Consider the following 20,859-nt stretch of genomic DNA (forward strand, 5'->3'; position numbering starts at 1 on the left):
CCACACACACACACACAGCTCAGACGGTGTGCACGCACACATGAACGTCGCTCCAAGCTCAGGATCGACAGTGAAAATTTAGGCAAAAACATGGTGTAAATGACATCTTTCAAGTCAACTTGGCACTTAGGGGCTTTAGGAGACTTGGATTACACCAGACAAGCAGTCTGCAAGTTTGAAAACTGGTCGTCATTCACTTCAATTGATTGGGAGATTCTGCAGTGCTCTTTTCCTGGTAAACTCCAGCAGTATTTTGTGGACTAAAAAACCAAATCCAACCCTCAGTCGGCATGAGGGTGATTAGGTGACGACTTAATTTTGATTTCTGGGTGAACTGTCCCTTTAAGTCACACCTACTTCATACTCTGCTGAGGTCAATGAACAACAGCTCACACATGAAACATGCTGATGATTCTCTTTCTTTTTTTGTTTGTTTGTAGTATTTTTCATCTTTTCACTGTCTTGTTGGTACCTTTGTTCCTCTCTTGCTTCAGCAGTAACTGTAGTGGCAGCACAATGCTTATAGGTAGCACAGGTAAATAATGCATGAGAGAGAGGAAGCTGTGTTGATGGAGGAAGGCTGCTCATTACCTCTGAATAGACTTTTCTTTCCTGTGTGCCGTCTCCTTCTTTCTGTCTTTTGTGTGGCTGTGTATCTTTCCTTTTTCTCGCTCCTCATTTAATCTTGCACAAACTAGCTGTAATATTTATTTAGTCCCTGCCTTCCCTGCTCATTATCTTTTAGGGTGAATGTGTGATTACCTGCACAAACACTTTATTATCCCCTCCAGCAGAGCTCACACAGCACAAGTCATTTCTTCTAAAGCCCTGTGAAAATGTTGAGCAGGGAGCAGCTGCCTGTCAGTGCCCTCCGCAGGCTCAGGGAAGAACTGACTTTTAGACCTGCCTACACACAGCTCAGACCATGTGATACAATCCATGTTACGGAAAATACGAGAAATGGCAAAGTACTGGTAATATACATGTCACTGATCATAGTCTGTTCAAAACTCAGGTATTTGATAAATCATTAAAATCTTTATAATAAAATGTTACTTCATAACCTTTTTATAGAAACTTTTTTATTTCAATATAGAAGTCTTTATTTCAAAATGGCAAATTGGCATTTTGCCATTATGGCATACTTGTATACATTTTAACACTCTTGATGACGGTGGAGGCATCACCACTCTTTGCTATGCCACAGTGTTAATTTTAACAGCAAATTTGGATTTAGTTAAAGTTAAATATTGTTTTGACTAAAATGCCATTTAGTTTTAATTATTGTATGATCATCTGAATTGTTTTAGTCCAGTTTTAGTTGATTAAATATCAACATAATAACATTTTAGTCAGCTAAATCTATTTTAGATTCTGTCCACTTAAATCTAACGGGTTTAATGCATCATTTAAACGTTTCTCTAGAATTTCCAAACTCAAAATGCTGTATACTTCTGATAGAAACATATATTAACCTGTTATTAACATAACATTTAGTATACTACTTTTCTGCTCCAGTCTCTCATTTATACCTCGGTCTAGGCAAATACTCTTTTCTGATTGGTTGGCTGCTGTGTGTTAAAACTGTTGAATGCACAGTTAGTTCGACTCAAGTTTAATCACCATTCAAAATTCATCCGCTTTCCAGCTTGTAACCATAGTAATATTAAAGAGCAGAACTGTCAGAGCTCACACCGCTTCCTAACTGGAGGTGATTGCAACAAGTGAGTGAAGGAACAGCTGACTGCTTCAATTTTCCCACATGACGACATCCTAATCTGCTCTGTGCATCAGCGGACAGGCTGAGCGACGTGACACTCACTTGAAAAATCGCTTACCTTTGCTCTATTTCAGCAAAATTTCACGCATCTCCAACCTATCAACGTGACATCCTTGACGTGTCTGTTTCTTCTCCTCAAACCAGTCAAAGGGAGGATGAGAGACTAATTGAGCAGCACCTTTTGTACGATCCACAGCAGCCTTTTTAAAGGAATCTCCTCAAAAAGGACGGGGATTGTGAGGAAAAAAGGGAACTTTTGTGAGTTACAAGTAACCAAACTATCCTATATAGAAACAAGGTTGATTTAAGAAAATTACGTTAGTTATGAATAAATGACTCAGACACTTAATTTGATCATCTACAGAGGGTCTCAAGTGTGCCGCTGTGACATCACTCGTGTATGTGCACAGTTGTTCGCTCACATTTCTTCTTGTCAGGAAGAGATGACACTCGTTATCAACTGTGCAAAGCGAGCTGAGTTTGATTATAAAAGAGACTAGAATTATTCCTTGTCATGACAACAGAAAGCTCATGCTTTCATTTTCAGTGCAAAACTTTCACCAAAAAAATCTGTGAATGCTTTTATTTATTATTATTATTATTATTATTATTATTATTATTATTATTATTATTATTATTATTTATTTCATATTGCTGGTAAATGACCATGGTATAAGCGGGTTAATCACTTTGTATGTGTGCCTTAAACAGTTTGAATCACTTCGCCTCCACACTGTGACTTCAAACGGTTTAACATGCACCTACTCATTGATTATCCCTCACATACTGCATTTCTTCAAGCGTGCATTCTTCTTTTTGTTGCATGTTTGTTTCCATTTGAGGACAGTGAAACTTAACATTTCTTATCTTTATTGTGCCAATCAATCCTTTACTCCACAGTCTAAGATCAGCAACTCCAGGTCATTTCACGACTCTAATCAGTAACAGACAGCTGTGGTTTCTTTTAGCTTCTTTGTATTTCAAGTTTAGTGAAAACTGATAAGTTAGCTTGAAAAATGTGTCTACTTTTGCATGGATTTTGGGGTTTTACTCAGCTGCAAATGTCACTTCAAATCAGTTCTGTTTTCACCAGTGATTGTCACTCCTCAGTCTTCCAGTGAACAGACTTTTTCCCAATCTATATAGCCGAGTCCTACCATAGAGAGAAATATGATTGTGTAACTGTATTAAGTGCGATGCACCACACATCCCGAGTGCTTCTCTGCAGACTGCCTCAGAACGAGCCAGTGCTGGGTTTGAAGAATAATCCATCTTGTAATCCTTGAGATGTTACTCAGAGGAAGACACTTTGTGAGTTTGAACTTGAAGTTGAGGGCGCAGTGTGATCAATTTGTAATTGGGACAGCAGCGTTGTTGCTGACATCCCAGTTTTAGCCTGGCTCTGATGAATGTGCTTCAACACAACTGTGACAAAAGAATCTCGTACGTTCACTGAGAGACTGAAAAAGAAATAAACTAATTGACAGTTAGATGCAGTCAAAAGTTACCCAATCTGTAATGTATATTACAAAATAAAATGAAATTTAGACCGTACCTCATCAAAAGATGTAGGTTTAGGCTGTGAAAGCTGCTCAGTGGGTGCATACGCCGAAAAAGCCTCCTGCATTTTTGAGCCCGAGCCATTTGAGAGCAGGTACGTCGGAGACTTCCGCAGGTCGATCCAGCTGACTGCTGGCTCCCCGCACCCCTGGATGGAATGAAATAATTGAATCAAGCAGCTCTTCTATGCTTTCCAAATGTCATTGGGCAGAATGGATCAAATTCTATACACTAAAATTGCCTCACAGCCTGGTGCTCTTCCAGGGGTATTGGTCTGAGGACCCCGGGTGTGTGGGCCCACGGGAAGAGAGGGTATCCAGACGTGGGTTTCATCACTTCCTTTAGGAACCCCCAGTGTGACACGCCTTTTCTGCTGCAAAAGTATAAAAGCAGCTTCAGCCTACACCTTTTTTGGACTGCCGAAGTGTTATGTTATGTTATGTTAAATTGCAATATAGTCATGTTTTTCACTGCATTATTCAAGTATTTTCTGTAAAAGGCGATGTGTTACATGAATTCATAGATTTATATATGATGATCCTATTTCTATTTGCAGACCAAAATAAATTCTAAATTCTCTTTAAACTCTTAATTCTCTCGAAAAGCAAGCAAAAGCTGTTTTGGGTTAATTTAACTCATTTTTGCTCAGAGTGAGAGGATAACTGTGTAAAATATTGGTTACAAGTGAAACAGATCCAGGAGAGTCCAGGCAGGAGCTGCAAAGTACAAATATTAATATACAGCACATCCAATGTGCTCTTTAAGTAGAAACAATGTCCTTTTTATGTTGAATTTTTAATTCCTGGAGACACAGAAACTCCTTTCACTTAGTTATGATGTGAAGTTATTGAAGATATGTAAGTTGATCATATCAATGAAGTATTTTCTCATTATTACCGTCAGTTGGGAATATTTTCTTATAAATGATTAAAATGTTGCATACATTTAGTCATGTGTGTGTATTTAAACACTATATTACAATACAGTAAAGTAGTGCCATCAGCACAAAAAGTAAGTTGCAGTCTGGACTTAACAGTCCTGTTGACATGACTGAAAATATTACTGTGATGATTTCAGTGTTCAGGGTGTCTGTTATGATCCGCCTGCTCTCAGACTCTGAGAAGTGGAAAACTTTACCAGTCTGGTACGAAGAAAAACACAGAGGTCATGCACCGGTGAATTTAAACTTGTACCGGATTAAAATGAGGTGAAATAATGTGAAACAAGCAAAACTCAATCTACATGGAAGGTGATTTCTTTTGTTTGTGATTTTAGAGGCCTGTGCTTGCACCGTAAAAAAAATTGCTTTGAAAATTGAAATGAAAATTGTGTTTGTGTTAAAAGGTACCCTGAGCAGGCATAAATGCAGGGGTAATTTCATGCCAAAACAAGTAGCAGAATTGCACCGCACCGCCTGCTCTGCATAAACACAACCTCAGCTGCTCCCCTCCTCTCACTTCGATGCGTTCAGAGTCAGAAAATTACAAACCGGGCAGGTGCAACTAATGGACTGGGGTCCGATGAAAAAGGAATCACTGTGTGTTAGTGCTGCTGACCGCTTTTTACTGGCACTGAATGAGACGTCTTTGTGTAGAACACTATTACTATCTCAGGACATTGTCTTTTCTTCTAAGAGAGCATAAGTAGTTCACAGTGTTGTTGAATCAAATGTTTTGACCGATTTAAAGACTTAATCACGTAGAAAATATTCCTAATGGTCTGATGTTGAAAGCTGTATTCAGTGCTTAAAGGAATAGTTCACCCAAAAATGAAAATTCAGTCATTATCTACTTGCCCTAATGCTGACTGAAGGTCTGGTTTGAAGCCTCCTGGCTTACGCCTGGCAGGGATAATTAATAAATCACATAGTCAGTGCGAGGAAATGAAAAGTACAAATATGCAGGAATCCAAATGTGCAAATGTGCCAGGGTAGTGCAAGGAAAGCAGCCAAAGTGCTAATTGCTATTAAGCCTATCGATAGCACTCAGAATAAAAGAGGCATGGAGCCTCCGGAGTAATACAACTTGAGTCTTCTTAAGGACCAGATGACCAAAAACTTGGCCTGACTCCTCCCCAAGATCTTACTGCCAGTTTTAACAAGACTTCCAAGTCTGTTTCCAAACCAAGCAATAATACAGAGGATTAAAACAGATTCAGTGAAAGTTCTGTGAAAATGGGTCATCATCTCGATAGAAGTGTTGAAAGAGTTCTTTTTTTTTTTCTTTTTCGAGGTACGTTTGTGCTGAAAAACACAACAGAAATTATCACCCAACTCTGCAGTTTGCCCTCAGCCCTGGCAAGAGTTTTAGCGTCTTTCTGTTCATTGACTATCATCAGTGTCATTTACAATTGCAATAAGCAGTCTTTTCAGTTTTCAACTGAAAATCTGGAAGAAAAAAAAACACCACATTACCTGTCCAGCACTGTGTGACACATAACCAAAGTTAACAGATGGCTGGTGAACAAAGTGTTGAGCTGCTAAAGTGCAAGATCTTTTTCCTTAAGGAGTTCTTGGAGACCAAAACAGAGCTAGCAGGAGAGTGAATATTGGACTCAAAAAGCAGCACACATATCCAAAAGCGAGTACTGGGTGCTGGACAGAAAAGCAAGCCTTATACCGGCTTTATTTTCAGCTTGATAGGATTGTAAATGTATTTGTTGTACAGCATCATCTTGAATATCACATGACTAGAACATCCGGTAAAAAAACATCATAATGACATGCAAATTCAAGGTGAAAATACTGTGAAAAATACTTGTATACTTCTATAATTTTATAGAGGCACCTATGTTACTTTAAAAAAGTAGTGATACTGAATGAAAAATACCACACAAACAAGTCTACTTGTTTGGTTCATTGCTTTCCATTTCTTTTACCTGCTTTATTTTCAGCGTACTATTGAGCTGGATATGATTGTAAATGTACTTGTATTTTGCATATTTGTATTTTTGTATTACTCCTGTATCCTTACTGTGTATATCCATGAGGTATGATGTGTGATCACGTGATTTGTCAGACAGCCACCATTGGTTGCATATATATAGAGGCATGTCTCCTCATGTTGTTCATGTCTGAAGGACTTTTACTAATGATCATAATAACTTTTAGTTATGCAGCACTTTTACAAACAGAGTGCAATATAGCAACATAAATCTGAACAGTAAGGACAAACAAAAGCAATTCAGGCAAAATTAAAAAACAAAGCACAAGAAGCAAAAACACTGTACAGAGAAGACAGAAGAATAAATTAAACTGATATAAATAAAAACAAATAAAGAATAAAATGAATAAAAAAGACAACACCATATAAAAGCAAATCTGTGTCACTGACTGTGAGCCTCATCTCCTCAGGCAGGCTGTTTCAAAGCCAAGGGGTCCTGATGGCAAAAACACAGTCACCTTTAAGATTTAAGCCTCAACTACTTTGTCCTGTGAACTGGCTCATATGGGGTCAATATTTCTCTTATGAAGCTCAGACTGGCTCAGTCAGTAATATCTTAAAATTAATTTCTACAACTAACAAAGAGCCAATGGCGAACATTGTGGTGAAGTGATGTGATGTGATGTCGTATGTTAAAACCAGTGAGAATCTTGTTGTGCTGCCCTTAAGTATCCCAAAAAAATCATTTAATGTGGTTTAATGATCTGGGAAACACCCACATCCATGTAGGCACATGTAAGCATGTTTTTCTGCAACCTGAAACACAAAGACTGTTGCTGACAAGCTGCAGTCCCTTTTGTGTTTTTTAACTTTTGTCAGATGGACAGTACTGTCTCAGTCCAGTTTAACCCCGCAGCCCTTAAATGCAGCACTTTTTTGCAAAATGTAAGTGACAGTATCAAGTAAAAATGGTCAAATATCCCCTCTGGATTGTCCCCAGCACCTTGCTGAACTCATACTTCAACACATTCATGCTGTTCCAGAGGCAATACAGAGACCTTGTTCATTACAGCAAAGTGTAACCTGTAAAGTGCCTCGTAGAATTGGCCAATAACATCCAGCTTCCACCATCTGCACTGACCCGGTCACATATTGTTCCACTGTATTATTACACGTTTCATTTTTATAGATTGGGTGTAATTCCAAGCCCTCATTTTGATGTTCCGTCCTGTGGTATCAGTATTATGTGGGATGAGGAAACCATCTTCTTTTTCCCTGAAATCCAAACGTCTGTATGTCTTTTTCATTTCAATAAAACATCTTATATATAATGTGCACCTTTTTATGTTTATTTAATGAGCCTCATTAGAGCACATGGATGTGCCTCTGGTCTTCCTGAGGTCCTGCACATAGAACCACAATACAGATGTACAGTAGGAAAGTAGAGTCAACTTAAAATATAAAAACAATCTGTTAAGTGCAGCAGATATACAAATGAGTGAAATCCATGATAAATAAGTTAACAGATTACAGTACAAATGAAATAAAACAGAGAAAACAAAAAACACTTATGTAACTAGATATAAAAGTGATACAAAAGTAAGCAGACTAAACATAAAAACACAAAAATTTGAGGATCATTCAATAATATAACCTGACAACCAGACATATATGCGTGTAGGGGTATTCGCCCATCTGGTTATTTGGGAGATAGGTCTTTGTGTGCTTTCTAAAAGATGCTTTGTTAATAACAGTAGCCACCACATTCAAAAAATGCCACAAAAGTGCCCTCTTTGGTGCCACTGTGGTAGATAAAACATCATAAATGCCCTCTAGAGTTGGCCAATGTCCAAGACAGCGTGCTAAAATGCCCCCTAGAGTGCCCTTCCAGTAGAAAAATGGGGTAAAGTGCCCTCTAGAGGGGGGCGACTGAGATGCTTTAGCTTCCCTTTTGGGGAGCTGTGATCCTGTCCATTTCTATTTTTTAAAATGTTTTTGGAGATGGCTGTTACACCTTTAATTTTTTATAGGACAGCTGAAGATATGACAGGAAAGAGGGAGAGAGAGAGAGTGGAGGAATGTCACGCAGCAAAGGGCGGTGAACTCTGCAGAGGACTCAGCCTCAGTACATGAGGCCGACACTCTGCCAACTGAGCTACCAGGCCACCATCCTGTCTGTTTCTAATATATGTTGTTGTTTCAGACAGCAGCTATACTATATTCACTTGCTTGTGGTGTGTGTGTGAACAGGATAAGGGAGGGGATGACGGCAAGTAACAACAACAAAAATTTCAAATTAGAAATTAGTCAGGTTATACTGATCAGGCTTGACATTATGACCACCTGCCTAATATTGTGTTGGTCCCCCTTTTGCTGCCAAAACAGCTCTTGACCCGTCGAGGCATGGACTCCACTAGACCCCTGAAGGTGTTCTGTGGTATCTGGCACCAAGATGTTAGCAGCAGATCCTTTAAGTCCTGTAAATTGCAAGGTGGGGCCTCCATGGATCAGACTTGTTTGTCCAGCACATCCCTCAGATGCTTGATTGGATTGAGATCTGAGGAATTTGGAGGCCATGTCAACACCTCAAACTCATTGTTGTGCTCCTCAAACCATTCCTGAACCATTTTTGCTTTGTGGCACGGAGCATTATCCTGCTGAAAGAGGCCACAGCCATCAGGGAATACTGTTTCCATGAAAGGGTGTACATGGTCTGCCACAGTGCTTAGGTAGGTGGTACATGTCAAAGTAACATCCACATGGATGGCAGGACCCAAGGTTTCCCAGCAGAACATTGACCAAAGCATCACACTGCCTCCACCGGCTCGCCTTCTTCCCATAGTGCATCCTGGTGCCATGTGTTCCCCAGGTAAGCGATGCACACACACCTGGCCATCCATGTGATGTAAAAGAAAACATGATTCATCAGACCAGGCCACCTTCTTCCATTGCTCTGTGGTCCAGTTCTGATGCTCACGTGTCCATTGTTGGTGCTTTCTGTGGTGCACAGGGGTCAGCATGGACACCCTGACTGGTCTGCAGCTATGCAGCCCCATACACAACAAACTGTGATGCACTGTGTATTCTGACACCTTTCTATCAGAACCAGCATTAACTTCTTCAACAATTTGAGCAACAGGAGCTCGTCTGTTGGATCAGACCACATGGATCAGCCTTCACTCCCCACGTGCATTAATGAGCCTTGGCCACCTATGACTCTGTCGCTGATTCACCACTGTTCCTTCCTTGGACCACTTTTGATAGATACTGACCACTGCAGACCAGGAACACCCCATGAGAGCTGCAGTTTTGGAGATGCTCTGGTCCAGTCGTCTAACCATCACAGTTTGGCTCTTGTCAAACTCACTCAAATCCTTACACTTGCCCATTTTTCCTGCTTCTAACACATCAACTTTGAGGACAAAATGTTCACTTGCTGCCTAATATGTCCCACCCACTAACAGGCGCCATGACGAAGAGATAATCAGTGTTATTCACTTCACCTGTCAGTGGTCATAATGTTTTGCCTGATTGGTGCATGCTTTGCATAGTCTGCTTGGTCCTCTGGTGGCACTGGAAGAGTTGACATTCAGAATTCTGAATAAAGTAAACGTCTACACGTTGACATGGAACAATTGGGAAACCCACATTAATGTCCCAGACGGAAGTTTGATTCTTACTATTTAGGTTTTGTTTGCACTGCGAATATTTTCTCATGCCTCCATCTTTTCATTAGATACAAGTTTACTTTATTTAATGAGGGGATGCTCAGTGTGGTGTATGTATTGTTTTGTCTTGTGTTTTTTTAATGCATTGGAAAATTATAATAAAACTAAAAAAAAGTTATTCTTTGTATTTGAAGCCAGAAGTTTTATATCTAATCACAGTAATGGTCTAAAAAAATACATCAGACAACGCACAGGCAATTTAAATTTTTTATTTATATTCTGCAGTTGTGGTCCTCTTTGTCTGAGACTGAGATGAGACAGAGTAAAAATGCGATTGAGACCAAGATGAAACCTTCAAAAAGTGATCTATAGACCACGACTGATCTCAAGTACTAAAACACGACACAACAGCAGAACATCAGTGAAGATGGAGTAGAAAAAAGAACCTAGACAGCTGCCTTGCAGAATCCCACAGTCTGTAACTTTCCAGTTTGAACAGCTGCCATTAAAGAAATTTTGTCCTTGAGAAAATGCTCGAACTATGAGATTGCATCAGAATTGAAGCCATAACGCTGTAACTTGCCATTGGCAGTTGATTGCCAGACTAAAGACCTCTTGTGACTTTCGTTTCCTCCCTTTTTTATTGCTACCTCATGGTCTCTTCATCCATCTTTCTTCTCTTCCACTCTCTCTTCTGCTGCATCTATCTTTTCCCTCCTCTACCATCACTTGTGCCATCAATCCGTTGCATCTGTGCATCTCTTCCTCTCACTTCCTCCCCACTTCGTGATCCACTTCACATTCTGTTGTAATTCTGACTTTCTCTACCCTTCACTTTCCCTGCTCTATTATCCACTCATTTCCATTCTCCTCTGTCTGTGTTCCAGTGTGACTGCGGTGCGCCTGCCGGACGGTTTATCCTTTGTCGTCTACGAGTTCTGGGATGGAGAGGAGGAGTGGAAGAGGTGAGTCTTCAATCACATGTGGCTTTATGTATATGTAAAAATAAGAATATATTAATCTTAAGCCTATTTTAAGCCCCCAGCTAATATCTGACTAATATCTGATTTTCTCTGACATATGTGAACAACTTTCTAAAGAAGCATTAAAGTCACGGTCTTGCTGTGATATTCAAATTTAGCCAAATCAACAGGCAGAAATGCTGAGGAAGATCCATTGCGGGAAAATGTTTCATCACCAGTGCTGATCCCGTCTAAAAGTATTAAAAGTCATTACTGAGTACGGACATTCATTTTGTTTCTGAAAATGCCTCGGAGTCAGCACTCTGGCCCCACTGAAAGTTTTTTGGAGCTGTTCCTTCCTGCCAGTGTTTCCCCTGATTGGTGATCACCAAATAAAGGGAGCGCTCACTTTTCTTCCATTACTGTCATGAGCCCGTTGGATAAATTCCTCCATCCACATTTAATTAGCATACTTCAGCCTTTCGCTCGCTTCAGACTTGCTGAAGCACTTGAGCAGCGTCAGGTCATCATGATTTAGTGATGGTGCCGGTGCTGGGCACGAGGAGAGGCTGCTGATGTAGCTGCCTGCTGATCTGACTTTCTGCTCCACTGCTCACAGCACCTCACCGCCATTAATATTTCAACTCTTACAGTAAAGGCTAAGGGCCGTGCTAAGCGGTTGGAGGCTGTGTGTGCTTGTGTGCATTTGTGCTATGTGTGTAACTGTGTGTGTGTGCTCTTTCTCGCCCTCCCCTCTGATTGCAGGCACCTCCAGTCGGCCCCCAACAAAGCCTTTCAGCATGTGAAGGTGGATACACTGTGCCAGCCGGAGGCCATGTCCTCTGTAGCTGTGCCAGGTCAGTGATGAAACACAACAGAGTAACACACGAGAACAAAACAGAGGCTATTATTTTATCATCGATTAAAGCAGCAGTCCAACGACTTTGTTTTTTATATATACAGTATATATGTATATATCAATATCAGTTTACTTGCCATGGGGAATACACTTGTGAACAAACATCAAATAAAAAGGCAGTGGTGGAATGTAATTAAGTAAATTTATTTTATTTTGATGTACTTGTATTTTACTACAGTGTCTTTATGTCACTTTATACTTTATTCCACTACTAATAAATTATGATGTATTATTATAGATTACTGCAAACTACACAGTGCAGTGCTATTGATAATCCAATAATGTAATATACATTATTCTGAAATGAGCCATTCTACGTAATAAGTATTTTTATTTTTGGTACATTTTGATGCTAATATTTCTAGTGTGTAAAATTTAAAGGGATTCATTGGCAGAATATTGCAGAAATTGAATATATTCAGAATAATGTTTTCATTAGTTTATAATAACCTGAAAATAAATAAGAATTGTGGGTCACACTTTATTTTACAGTACACTATTGAGACACAGCAAGCTGTAGTTTGTATCAAATTAGACAAAAACTACAAATAATATTTTTTATGACAGTAAACAAACATAACTATACCCTAACAGACCTAACAGGCCATACTTTAAATAAAATTAGACAAAAACTAGAAGTAATATATTTTATTAGACACTAATTACCCCCTAATAAAGTCTAACACTGAGAAATAACACTTCAATTTGCAATCCAGTTTTGCTGTTATGTATATATAATTACACTCTAATAAGCTCTAATTAAAGTCTAATAAGACCCTCAGTTTGTTCAAGTTTTTGTCTAATTTGATATAAAGTACAGCTTGTTAGGTTTTTGTAAATATACACTCATTCTTAATTTGTTGCTTGCAACATGTTCCAAAAAAGTTGGTACAGAGGCAACAGAAACCTGGAAAAGTTGTTGAAGACTCATAAAAACAGCTGTTTGTAACATTCGACAGGCTTTTAAGGCTCAGTTGTTCACAAGTATAAATGGGGTGAGCTTCACTATTTTGAACAAAACTGCACGGACAAATAGTCCGACAGATTAAGAACAACAATTCTCAGCATAAAACTGCATTCAGGGATTTCACCATCTACAGTCCATAACACCATTAAAAATTCAGGGAATCACAGAAATCTCCATACATCAGGAGCAAGGCTTAAAACCAGCAATGCCTGTGACCTTTGACCCCTCAGGCAGCACTGCATATAAAACTCTCATGACTGTATAAAGGATACTACATGGACTCAGGAACACTTTGTAAAACTGTTGTCAGTAAACAGTTTGTTGCTGCATCTACAAATGCAAGTTAATAATCTACTCAAGTCAAACATCAACCACATTCAGAAACGCTGCAGGCTTCTTTGGGCCCGAGCTCACCTGATGCAAAGTGGAAAAGTGTGCTGTGGCCCACATTTCTGATTGTTCAGATTGTTCAAAGTTTAAAAGACAGCATCTTTGATGGTATGGGGGTGTGTAAGTGCCCATGGTATCATGGGTAACTGTCATATCTGTCAAGGCCCCAGTAATGCTGAAAGGTACATACAGGTTTTGGAGGAACATGCTGCCATCCAGATGGCGTCTTTCAAGAGACGTCCCTGTTTATTTTAGCAACACAACACCAAGACACATCAGCACAACAGCGTGTCTTCGTAGTAAAAGAGTTCAGGTACCAGACTGACCTGCCTGCAGTCTAGACCTGTCTCCCACTGAAAATGTTTGGTGCATTATGAAGCACAAAATACAACAGAGACGCCGGACTGTTGAGCAGCTGAAGTCGTATATCAAGCAAGAATGAGAAAGTATTTCACTGTCAGAACTACAATTAACAAACTAACAATTAGTGTCCTCAGTTCCCAAATACTTTCTGAGCGTTGTAACTTTTTGAAACATGTTGCAGGGATCAAACTCCAAATGTGTATGTGTATATTTTCTAAAAACAATAGTTTTAAGTTAATCAGTTTGAACATTATATATCTTGTATTACTGTATTCAGCTGAATATAGTTTGAAAAGTTTTTGCAAAGTCATTGCATTCTGTTTTTATTTTCACAGCATCACAACTTTTGTGGAATTGGGGTTGTTTTTGGCATTTTTCAATTATGAACCAATCAAAAGTGTAGGTGATTAATTATTAAACATTTCAGCTCTGAATATAAAACAATAGAACGAGAAAAAAGTTAGTATTGAACGGGAAATTATGTAAAAATGCTTAATTACAGAGCACAACTGTAATGATAATACAGTGCCCTCATAGTCCTGTGAAAGTGATTAGTGTTTAGTCAGTATGGCTGCCTGTGTAATTACTTGAAGCTCAGATGCACTCTGAACAATTAAAGCGACCTGGCACCATTTAAAACGTCTGACACTGGCATGTGTCCATGCTCTGAGGCGTAGACCGTCAGTGACTTGAGGTGATGTTTGGCAGGCTGCCATTAGTACTTTTTTCTTGTCAAACTCTCGTCCACCTCTCGCCACCCCGCCCTCCCCCTCCGTCTCCTGTCTTTCTCTGCCAAATTCCTCCTCATTTCTATTCAGTCTGTTTCCTCTCGTTCCCTCGCATGTCCTTCTGTCTGTACTTTCCTCCGGGGCCTTCTTCACCTTCTTTCCTCTTTTTCTCTCTAACCTCTTTCTCACTTCTTCTCTGTTTGCAGCCGCCTGGTGCAGTGTGAACAGGGACTGAGCATGAAGATATTCAACTACACGCCAAGACTCCTGGACACTCCCCACTTCCTCTTTAACTTCCCCCCTCGACCCTCAAACCTTCTCCCCCTGCGTTTCACCCGCTCTCACCCCCACCCAAACCCAAACCCCTCCTCTATCAACCCTCACATTCCTCAACTCTTTTTGTAAGTACATGTTTACACAGTGCAAATGAATGGTGTCAACTGCAGTGAAAATTGAACAAACATGTGAGATTACTAAAACGCATCTGCATCTCACCGGAGTAGTTTGCCAGCTCAAGATATTGGATTATGTCATGTTCATGTTTGGGGTAGCTTTGAGCCACTGTAAGGTGAGGTTTGTCATGTAGCAAGGACCCTGACGTTGAGTTTCTCATGTAGCAGTTCCTGTTTTTTAGTAGTGCATTTAGGAACATGGCTTTTCTTTGGATATACCACAGATAGCTCATCTGATTTAGCTGTTATTCCATAGTAGCTGCTCATTCCACATTTGCTCCCATTTTTTTTTAATATTATAACTGACCAGATACTTCGGACATTATTCTCACATCAGCCATTCTGAGCTCACATCAACATGTTGGGTAAATGAGGCCTGTCAACAGACCTAGTTGCCAGGTTAGCTTGCAATCTCAGGAAAACTGGATGTTTGAATTTAGCTTGAAGGCTAGCTGGCTCACTAGCTGGCTGTCAGACTCACTTCTGAGTAACTGAGTTGTGGTTGTGTCAAAGAGTATACATATTATGGTGAAAACCATGTTGGCCTTGTAAGCAGCAAATAAACAGTTCAACACTAGTTAAAAATTTTCAGCACTGATATGGACAAAAGCTAGTGAGAGCTAGCAAAAAGCAATGATCATCTACATAATTTGATAAAACATCTATCTACACAATATAACAATACACATGCTATTCATACATATCATGTAATATATAATCTTGTTTCTTCATTTTGATCATTTTAAAGTTTCCCAGAGAAACTCAAGTATTAGCATCAGGGCTCAACTCTGATAGCTGGCTGTAATATGCCAAATATCACATTAAACTCAATGTAAGACATACCCTATTTTGCATCAAACACTTTTTGAAGGATTCTAAATAATAAAAGGAGAACATCTTTTAAATTTTATTTAATTTATTTAGTATTCAATTAAGGCATAAAACAAGCTTACCATCTCAAAGTGAATGTGGACTAATTGATTTCGGGATTTTCCTGTACAATTACTTTTATTTCCCTATATGTGGACCTTTCCTAAGTCCCACCCCTTTTTGCTCTGTGCTCCAATAATTGTTGAGCAAACTTAGTACCTTGGTCAACTTTCTCCTTTTCTTGTGAAAACGACAAACGGGGTCACATCTTACATGAGTTAATGTTAGCAAAATGCTTGTTAACTAACAAACAATTTAATTAATTAAATTAGCTAGCTTGTTAGCTGGCATTTTAACATTAGCTAAATCAAGATGTGATGTCACTTTTACAGGGACCCCAGCCACGTCTTTAACATCAACAACTGGTATTCTTTTCAACAGAGTCAAGCCTAGCAAGTAGCATATCTAATTACAGATAACAGGAAAGGAAAAAGTTGACAGAGGTACCAAGCTAACTGTCATTGGAGCACAAAGTGAAAGGGGCGGGACTTGAGAAGGGTCAGTTGAAGAGACAGAAAGACAGCATTCGCTCACTTTCTCGTTATGGGTTGCAGTCCTCTGTGCACTAGAGAGACACACTCAGAGAACCAAGGTTATGGTTGTAACCTTAGGTTTTAAATGCTTACTTGCATTTTTATGCCCATCTGCAAATAAATTAAGCCACTTTCAAAGTGAATTTTCTTATATATTAGCATATGGTATTTTACCTCAGAATACTAACCTTTTTTATTCTTTTTACTCTTCGGATCCATTTGTTTTGTTTTATAAGCTTTTCCTTCTTCACCCTGAAAACGTCTATGTACAATGGCTGCTGTGGGAGTAATGTCAGTGATGTTATAGCACTGTTTTTAATGAGCAACAGAACCCTCAAACCAAATCTCTGTGAAGCCAGACATGGTGATTATACCTGTACATCTGATGGTGACATTACCTGGCATTACCAGCTAATAGTAGAGGGCCACTTCAGTATCCCATATAATGAAAAGTTGTCAGTCTTCACAGATATTTTGGTATGTAGATGCCAGTTTTTGATTGACAGTTGGTGATTTATATTCCTTCCTGTAGCTTTTATTTCATGAAACACTTTGGGGTTAAGTGTTGAATCTCTGAGCATTGACATGAGGGTCGTGAGATGAATAGATGGTTTTAATTTCAGACTTAAGAGCCTGCTGCTACCTTGAGACACAGGAGACAAAGTAGAGAGATACAGGCAGCACCTCACTGTTCTCCATGCAGCTAAAGTTTGTTTGATTTCCGCCTTCTGTTTGTGTATTCCTTGTCTGAATTGGCGATGGGTAGCTTATATTAGCTGTGTGAGTCTAGTAGAGATTGTACATATGAAAATGTTGTTCTATTACAATTATATTTGTATTTATTGACTTCTTTTAGTGCTATGGTGCAAATGTTTCCTCAGTGGAAGTGGCAGTAGCTTTGTAGGCACTGCGGCTGCTCCTAACAGTTTGTTTGAATCAGAATACCCACCATCAGAAACTTAAGACAGATCAACCCATCTGAATGACACTGAATACGAAGCCTTAAACATCACCACATGGTAGAGGAGGTTTTAAGGGTTTTCAAAGGTCGACTTTCATTTTTGATTTGATGTGATATTAACTCCCAGTGAGCAGGGAAATGCCCATGAGCGCTCTTTCAATGTGGACCTCTTGGGATCAGACACCCGTTTGCGTTGACATATTATTGATAAAGACAGTTTCATGATTGCATTAGATTTCTGCACACCATACTTTTTCAGTTCTCAACATATCATTGGGAAAATAGGACTTAACATCACTTAGCGTACTGTAGCTCATAGATCAACCACCTCGGCATTAATATACACACAGTGATCTCATATATCGCCACAATTAACCCCACCTACAGGGGACAAAACAACTTAAATGGAGGACATTACAGAAAAATGTAGACAACAGAATCAAGTGCTGGGCTGGTCTGATCAGCTGTCTCTCAAACGAGAAGACAAGACCAATATCTGGAAGTTCTAATGAGCATATTATTGTCACGTGACCAACCATAAAACTGCTCAGTGAAGGTCAGGTTTGGAAAAAGTGGCTCACCTTACAACACAAGATCAATTTAAACTCTGGTGCATGGTCTTGTTGGCCTTGAGCAAGCTTCGTACCTCATCAGCTTTCTCCTTTTTCTATAAAAGCCATTGCCTCCCTCTGCTCTGTGAACATCCTAACCTGCACTTCAAGTACATAAGCAGGAGTATAAGTTGGACTGAGTGTCAAAGTAAAGTTTAATTTTATTTCTAAGGCTTGGAAATTGGGCAAAATAGAATAAGGAATAATACACACATATAATACGAGATCAGTTTATTTCATGGTTGTGAGCCTTGTAAGCCTGTTTGGGCAAGATACTACATTGATATGAGAATACAGATGCCATATCTTAATATATAATTTAGTCCAACTTGTCAGTATATTTTAGCACTATTTAATTCTGGGGCATAGTAGTAAAGTCTGTTAATACACCTCTTTGAAATGAGAAAGTTATTCAATTTCAAATTTAATTTCAAATCACCTGCATCAATCAATAAGGGAAAACATATATTGTATTCCTGTATTTACCATTAAACTCCTGGTTTAGTTATGTTTTCAAATACAATGTTATGATGGTCCATGTCAGTGCCAGCTGTGCTAGCATAGCACATAGCATATCTAAGTACAGGAAGAAGGAAAGGAGAAACCTGGCCGAGGTACTGAATTTGCTCATCTATTGCAGGACAGAGCAAAAAAGGGTCAGTTATACATAAATGTGATCATGTGTCTACAAATTGGATAAAAGGGCTAAATTTTTGTCCTCATGCTGAGATACACAAAATTATAATTAGGTTAATAAACTGAATCAATCAAGGTTAAGTCTTGTCCAGTTGTTGCCACATTCTGTGTGCTTGGCCTTTCCCATGTTCTTGGTGGATTTGTTGTTGGAAATTGATCAGACCCGCCTCTGCATCTGTTCTGATCTTACTTGATCTTTGAAGCAATTCTCACCTTGTTCGACAATAAAAATCTCATCCATTCACCCTGGGACGAGCTGAGGTCAAACTCAGGTCAGTATACCCAGAATCAATCCCCCAAACGCCTCACCACCACCTAACCTCACCACCACTCTAAGCCCACCATTGTAAAACAATCAGACTGTCACTCAGAAAGCACAATGTAAAAATGAGTGAATATCGTGACTTAAAGATACCGTATATTATAGGTTGTTGAGTATGATGAGAGTATTTAGAGATATATAGTATTACTGTTTATCTGGTGAAAGGTTTGTTGATGAATCACTCCTTCTTTAGAGCTCTATACTTTCAAAGGTGCCATCTTGCCATCCACCTCACTGTTGACTCTATTTTCTCTCTTCTCATCTGTGAATGGCAGCCAGTCTGTCATCTGCCAGTACTGTGGTAGCAGTGAGTGGGGCTCCAGCTACACTGATACAAATATAGATCCAGCACCGTGCCCTCCTGTTACAGCACAGGGCTGCGTTCAGCTGTGTGGAATGTGGAAGTGTTGAATATTATTAAATATATTGTAACAGAAATACGTATTACAGTAGGCTTATAGACCAGGCATGCAAAGGCGTCGCTGCTTTATCTGTGAAATGTCTTAACTAACCTCTGAGTATCTGAGTTAAAGGTGTCCTGTGGAGTTTTTGACCAGCGGTGGTGCTCTGGAGCAGTGTTTTTAGGAGTGGGTTTTATGGTGTGGGCGACAGGATACACCTTCTTGCAGGTGGTTTCATGCTAACTTGCTGATCAGCAGCTAAGTAGTGATAAAGCACCAAGAAATGGAGCAAAGCACCAACAAAAGTAATGAACATGAAGGCTGCTAGCTAGCATACATGGATATCAAAATTAAAAAAAAGTTTTTCAGATGTTTTATAAGGACAAAAATGTATTTCATACTGCTCTTAGATCTCGAGGATATACACAATGGGACTGTTCTGTCCCTTAGCTTCTGACTTGCTTTACTGTGGTTCCAGTAAAACTAGAATTTGGAGGGTTTAAAGTGTCCATGAAACAGTTAATGGAGTGCTTGTTGCTTATGTTTCCTCTGAACAGGCAGCTAGGGACAGACTTTTCACATTCATGCTTGGCCAGATAGGGACTAATAGGTGACATACTGTATGAAAACACTTTCCCTGTTTCAATGCGCTGTAAATTCTCTTAAATGACCAAAAACTTAATGAAATGCAGTGTACACTAAACTTTTTAATATTTACTTTTGCAAATATTTGAAAAATATCAATCTAAAAATAACATAATCTTAGTGACCTCAAACAATAATGAGAAGTGTTACTGGAAAACTAATGTTTCCTCCTAAATCCAGTCTCCTGTTCCCAGTAGCAGAAATCAGTATATTTTAGCTTACATTACAGTCTTTTATAGGCTGTCATCTGTGTCTTCATCTTGTCTTGATTATTGCAGTTCATTATTTATTTGCTCAACCTGCAGCAGCAAGCTTTTTGACAAACACTAAATGCAGAAGCTACATCCCTCCTTCACTTGGCTGGATTACACTGGCTCCCTAGAGAGTTTAAGATTCTTTCACTCACTTTTAAAGCTCTTAATGGCTTTGGCTGTTATAGTTCTTCAGCAGCTCTGAAGTTGTCAAACTTGCTGTTTTTTGAGTAATAGAACTTCCCTTGAATATTTTAAACTCTACAGTAGATAAACCACAGTTACGATTTCTGCAGTGATAACCTCAGCTTCTGAGGATTTAGCTCCAGACAATGCAGATTTAAACCCATCCTGAACCTTAAACTGCAGCTGAGCTAATGACAGACAATGGCAAGAAAACACTGAATGTCAACATAACTTTGGTTTGTGCAGCAGAAATCTCCACAGGGTACCTTTAACCTTTCACTTCTTTAAAAAAAAACAAAAACAAAAAAAACCCTGCACTCCTGTGCCACGACAAACTGTGTCAAATCTTGTTTGCATTAAACGAGGAGCTGCTGTATTCCGAATAGAAACATAAAGCCATATTGCATGGATTGATGTTTACATGTCAGTGACTTACTATACTGATAGCCATAGTTTCCCAGTACTCGAGAGCCCAGCTGAATGCAGCCCACATGCTCTAATAGAGGGTTTCTTTCCTGTACATTGTGCCCAGCTCGGTTGGGTTGTGTATATGAGGTAGATAGTCAGTTAACTGTCAGAAATGCCAATACTGTTTCCTATTGATACATTCCTGAATGTCCCTCAGACTGTGCAACCTGTTCTTTTCTATCCT

The 20,859-nt window shown here is 39.3% G+C and overlaps 1 protein-coding gene across 1 annotated transcript in view; it reads left to right on the forward strand.

Annotated features, from left to right (window-relative positions):
- LOC146316065 (N-terminal EF-hand calcium-binding protein 2-like) overlaps positions 1 to 20,332 on the forward strand; it is a 178,460-nt gene extending 158,128 nt beyond the window's left edge. Inside the window, exons 11-13 of the mRNA XM_084734620.1 lie at positions 10,778 to 10,855; positions 11,618 to 11,709; positions 14,426 to 20,332. Coding sequence (XP_084590746.1) covers positions 10,778 to 10,855; positions 11,618 to 11,709; positions 14,426 to 14,454 — 199 coding nt within the window. The 3' untranslated portion in view covers positions 14,455 to 20,332. The remainder of the gene's footprint in view (positions 1 to 10,777; positions 10,856 to 11,617; positions 11,710 to 14,425) is intronic.
- The last annotated feature ends 527 nt before the right edge of the window (positions 20,333 to 20,859 follow it).

The sequence above is a fragment of the Lutjanus erythropterus genome, chromosome 13 (genome assembly GCF_056507025.1).
Source record: "Lutjanus erythropterus isolate fLutEry1 chromosome 13, fLutEry1.hap2, whole genome shotgun sequence".
NCBI classification, from domain to species: domain Eukaryota; kingdom Metazoa; phylum Chordata; class Actinopteri; order Lutjaniformes; family Lutjanidae; genus Lutjanus; species Lutjanus erythropterus.